Genomic DNA, 5,415 nt, shown 5'->3' with positions numbered 1-5,415 from the left:
CCATATTAGGTGGCTGGCTAATCTCTTTAATTAAACACACTGCCAAAAATGTACAAAGCATTCCCCTCAAGTAGCTCCCTACCCATCACTCTTGTGGTCACCTTGGCCACACTATTGCTATTATAGATCTTTTTACAATAGATTAATTATGGCACAGACCTATTTTTGGAACAATAACTAATAACTATATGGAGCATTGGTTGAGCCATCTGTCAATTCTAGGGTTTTTAAATCCCATGTTTTGAAAAATAATCTTTACATTTAAACAATTATAGCAATTATACTTTGATTGGAAGCCACTACTGCAAGAACTATCTTAAGTAATATTGGAAGTGATGAAAGAATTGGTAGGTTTCTCTTGATAACTCAGCTGTTCTGCCTCATTCCATGTCTGAACTGGGATGTGATAGCAGGTGGAAGCTCCTGTATGTACAGGCTCATTGACATCCATTACCTCTGTCAAGTCTGCCTCCAAAGTACTAACAGTGTGGGTCACCTGTGCTACATGAACTTTGTTGGCTACTCTTTTATGCAGAAGGCAACTGAAGATCTTCTTGAATCCCTTCCGGAAATGCTTCGATACCAGGGCATAGACAATAGGATTGACACAGGAATTGGCGTATGAGATTAGGTGAGAGAGGACCCTGAGCACAAAGGTAACATTGTTGAGGGGAAAATAGCCAAACCAAAAGCAAAGGATGACCAAGTGATGGGGCAGCCAACAAAGGCAGAAGAGAACAGTCACAATAATGATCATTCGAGTGACTTTGCGTTTACCTTTCTTACAATCAGACATGATTTTCATGGGATCCACAGATGTCCAGAGATAGCGAATGGTCCTTAAATAGGTGAAGCTGAGAATCAATACTGGGATGACATAGCTGAAGACAAACGTGCAGAGATCCATAATCTTGCGCTGTGACATTTTCCAGATGGGATGACAGACAGTAATGTTGGCAATCTGATACTCCTGGAAGTAGCTGACATATGGTCCAGAGAAGATGAATGAAAGACCCCAGATGAAGCAAATTGCTGTGACAGCATTCCTAGGTGTTCTTAGTTCTCTCGAATGCAAAGGATACCTTATAGCCAAATACCTAGGTAGACAAAAGGAAAGCAAGGAAAAGCTACAATATTGAGGTATGCCAATAGGTGAAGAAAATTCAGAGTTGTAGGCTGCAACTACTTAGATGAGTACAATAGTATTCTGTGAGTATAGAGCCATGGCTGCAGAGCATTCCTCCTGGGAACTGAAAGATGTTCATGTTAGGAGAGATGGTAGCCACATGCATGGAAGGGCAGAGAGTATTAGGGCAAAAAGAAAGGAGGAGGAGACAACTGGGAAGCCTCTTTGCCATGCTAGTCTAAAACCTTGTTGGTTTTAGACTGACACTTCAGGAGTGCTCCATTTTGCTGTGCTGTATACAAAACAAGTCACAATGATGAATAGATTTCTGGGGGACCATTTCACACAATGGAAAGGATTTTAACCACTTCTTCAAGCTGGGATCAGGGCAAGCTCTGTCTAGCTAAGTTGCCAATGTTTGGTGATGGAATGTTTTGCAAAGGTTTGGCCCAGTCATTGAGAATTAAGCTGAAAAGCATTACACATTCTTCTCCCAACATAGACATACTGTAGATGTAGACATTTTCAAGTATAGTTTTTAATATACAGTATTTGGTAGGGAGTTTTGGTTGAAAAGGCTCTCAGCATTAAAAAGAAAAATGGATAATAGCCCACGACCAAGAAACCAAAAGTCACAGAATCTTGTTAATTGAGTTCATTGTTAGGAAAAGAGGTTATAGACTGTTAGAAACTGGATAAATTAGATAACCACATGTTAGCACATACATTGAAATGGAAACTCTGAGATTTGTTTGAATTTCTGTATTACAAAAATTCCTAACAACAACCTAACACCTTTCTCGAGACAGAAGGCTGAATCCGGCTTACCTATGGGCTTTGCTTGTCAGAAGGTCGCAAAAGGAGATCTCATGACCCCGGACAACTGCAACTGTCATAAATATGAGTCAGTTGCCAAGCATCCGAATTTTGATCATGTGACCATGGGGATGCTGCAATGTTGTAAGTGTGAAAAAGAGTTATATCAGTTATACGTTTTTTTCAGTACCGTTGTAACTGGGAAAGGTCACTAAATGAACTGCTGTTAGTCAAGGACTAGGTGTGTACGTGTGTGTGTGTGTGTGTGTGTGTGTGTGTGTGTAATATCTTGCTCCCTGACAAAACGTATTTGTACACAAATTCATATATCCTAGTATTATTAGCACTGGCCGAGTACCGTGGCACAGAACTATTGTGTTCTAGAAAAGAAAGTCCAAAGATCCGAAGGATACGAGAACTGAACGATGCCAAGAATGAGAAAGCCTACATAGTTGCAGAAACAGCTTGCACTGCCTTCTCCCAGGGTTTTTAATTCTCCAGTCTAATCTACAGTTCTGGGATTTCTTAATGATCTTCTATCAAAGTACTAAAATATGCAACATTACTTAGTCTGTTTGTTTTTTAGATTAGCAAGGTGCTGCCACCAGCTGTGACTTCCATTATTTATATAAAACTATGCTTTCTATTCCATGTGGGGCAGAAACCTCTCAAACTTCCTTAGATATATATATATAGCTTCTCGACATTTCTTTTCCTTGCCTTCCTTATTTGGTAAGCATTAGTGTACCCTGCCTAATGTTTGGCAATGTTAGAATTAGTGCCCTGGTCCACATACTAGAAAATTGGTAAATGTAAAAGGCTGTTGAAGTAATCACTTGTGCCCTGTATGTGTGTTTTAAAAATATTTGGTATTTGATTTGGAATAATGGTTTGAATTAACTCTCTGTTCTTTAAAAAAAACAACAGTTTTCCGATTATGTTGAAACACAGGCTGTATGCACGTCATTTCCCCCAAAAAGTTTTCTTCATTCTTGAAATCATCTTGACATAATGCATATCCAGAGATATTACATTCACAGGAGAATGGAAAACTCACAACAGTATATAAAAGTATTAGGAAACAACCACAAGTATAAGCAGCAGCAGAAGCAGTTGAAGAATAATGCAAAATATGGTTTGTCTTCTGTTGCAGACTAACTTGTGTTCTGTTCAGCAATGTGTGTTCTGGTTTAGTGATATGAAATCATGTTATTCTTTAAAAAGAATAAAAAGAATGCATGTTATTCTTTAAAAAGAGCACACTATGATCCTATATCATATTAATTTTACATTCTATTATATTAAATGTCTAAGATGCAGCAGTAAAAAACCCAAATAATTTATAGAAGAACTTTTTTCAGTTTTCATGGGAATATTTTTAACAATCTGTGAGTAATTTACATATCAAAGAATAAATATATATCACCAGATATATATCAAATCCCTTACTGGAATAAACACTGCCTGTGGAGGTTGCCTGTACCTACATATCTAAGTTACACCCCAATAAAGTCAAATGGGACCGGAGCCTAGCAGATGATAGACATTTCATTGTCTACCTTTTCCCAGATATTGAAAACCTTCCCAGAACTCTAATGCCATGTTTTTACTACATCCGAAAAAATGTCAGTATCATTGCTTTTCCATGCCTGGCTATGGGGAGCTGAGATTTAGAGAAAGCAGTTTTCCTTAAGGCCAGCAGATATATTTATACTCGAGATAAGGCAGAAAGCCAGGATATTATTATACTATATTACTATTATGATATTTATACAGTCTATATATACATACTGTACATTTATAATCTATAGAGAGTATTATATTGTGTGTATACACACACATACATGTATATATACACACATACTATAGTACTGTTTGTATTATATTACTATGCTGCAATAGTGAATGAAGTTGAAAAAAATTGGAAGGAGTGAAGAGTGCTGATCTATAAAGTCTCTGAAAGTTGGATGTAATTGAACATATGAATAAGAGAAAGAGCACTATATTTTTCATCAGTTTCCCCACTCAATAGAGGCAGAGATAAAGCTACTCTGTAAATGTTAAGGTCATTTATTCCATATGCATTTTGGTGCTTTGATTTAATGTGTGTAATTTATTTCATCTACTCCATCAGCAAGAAACTGCCTGGATGGTCACACTAGATTGCAAGATTTTACACTAGATGACTGTTAGAATATCAAGCTGTTGTTACCTCTTCTGTATAAATGCAGAAAAATAAATTTAAATGAAATAGTTAAACTATTGGGTGTTGTTGATATCATAACTCTACCAATGCACCTGACATTTTGCAAATTAGAGATAACCCCTTCCAAACAAAAATATTGCTTTTATATAAGAGAGGCACAACATTACAATGTTCCAATAGCGGTCTAATCGCAAAACCTTGCAATATAGTATGGCTGTCCACTTAAACTCATTTAAATTTAAACTCATTTTAAACTGAGCTTTTCAACAGATGCATGTTCTCCCTGCAGGTTATGAGACAAAGTGGGGGAGGTGTTCAGAGAGACTGGAAAGTTATAATTGTTTGAAAGTTAAAATCGTATAGTAGTTTCCAAAACTACTCCATGACTTTCAAAATTCAGACCTTCTCCCCAGCCCTTCAGTTTACTCACCTGTCTAAGGATACAGTTGTGAGAGTGAAACTGCTGGCATACATGGTCAGATAGATGAAGAAATGCACGGCTTTACACATGAAGGGGCCAAAGATCCAATCATCCAGGCTATAGATGGTGGCCTGGAAGGGCACACAGAAGACAATGAAGCAGAGGTCAGCCACACCTAGATTAAGGATGAAGAGGTTGGTGGTACTGGTCACTTGCCCGTTCCTCAGCAGCACTGCAAGGACTAGAGAGTTGCCCACGGTGCCTATTAGGAAAATCAAAGAGTATACCAAGGGAATGATTACAGAGATCAGCTGCCAAGTGTTGCTCTCACTAACCCACGAAGAGTTTAGCAGGGTCAGTGATCTGTTCATCTTGGAAGCAAAGTGTCCTCTGGTAGGGAAGAAATGGAATCAAGATGCTTTCGGTCTCTGGATCTGCCAGAAATGCTCGAATCACTTACAGCTGCAGACTGCTTTCAGTCAAAACTTGGAAAAGAAAATAACAATTTTCTTCTTAGCAGATATTTTCTGCACGCACTTTTCCATTTATAATCCTGCAGATCAGAGGAACTTCCATTCACTGATGCCAGACCTCTGTCTGCCATCACATACTGTACTGTGAAAGCTGTACTTTTTCTTGAAAGCGGATTTCCACTTTGTGCAGTGCTGAAACGCTTTTTAGTTGTCTGCCGTGTCTCTCACAGGAAACCATTCACTGGCGGCCACTCTTGTAGGTGTGCAAGCTGAGACCAAACTTCATGACAGTCGTGCTCACTGCCCATTTTATATTCCCCTCCGAGCCTGTTATATTCAGCCTGTGCTGAATCCTCCTTCATCATATTCATGG

The 5,415-nt window shown here is 38.4% G+C and overlaps 1 protein-coding gene across 1 annotated transcript; it reads right to left on the bottom strand.

Moving 5' to 3' along the window:
- Window positions 1-316: 316 nt before the first annotated feature.
- On the bottom strand, window positions 317-4,943 carry GALR2 (galanin receptor 2; the record flags this gene model as incomplete). Its single annotated transcript, XM_081317064.1, has 2 exons — window positions 4,579-4,943; window positions 317-1,097 (listed from the first exon to the last, which is right to left on the bottom strand). The coding sequence occupies exons 1-2, from the start codon at window positions 4,938-4,940 to the stop codon at window positions 317-319; spliced, it is 1,143 nt and encodes a 380-aa protein (XP_081173190.1). The 5' UTR covers window positions 4,941-4,943.
- Between the last annotated feature and the right edge of the window lie 472 nt (window positions 4,944-5,415).

The sequence above is a fragment of the Vipera berus genome, assembly GCF_964194415.1.
Source record: "Vipera berus genome assembly, chromosome: 2".
Taxonomy (NCBI): domain Eukaryota; kingdom Metazoa; phylum Chordata; class Lepidosauria; order Squamata; family Viperidae; genus Vipera; species Vipera berus.
Note: the sequence above shows the minus strand (reverse complement) of the source record. Positions and strands in the feature narration are given on the sequence as shown.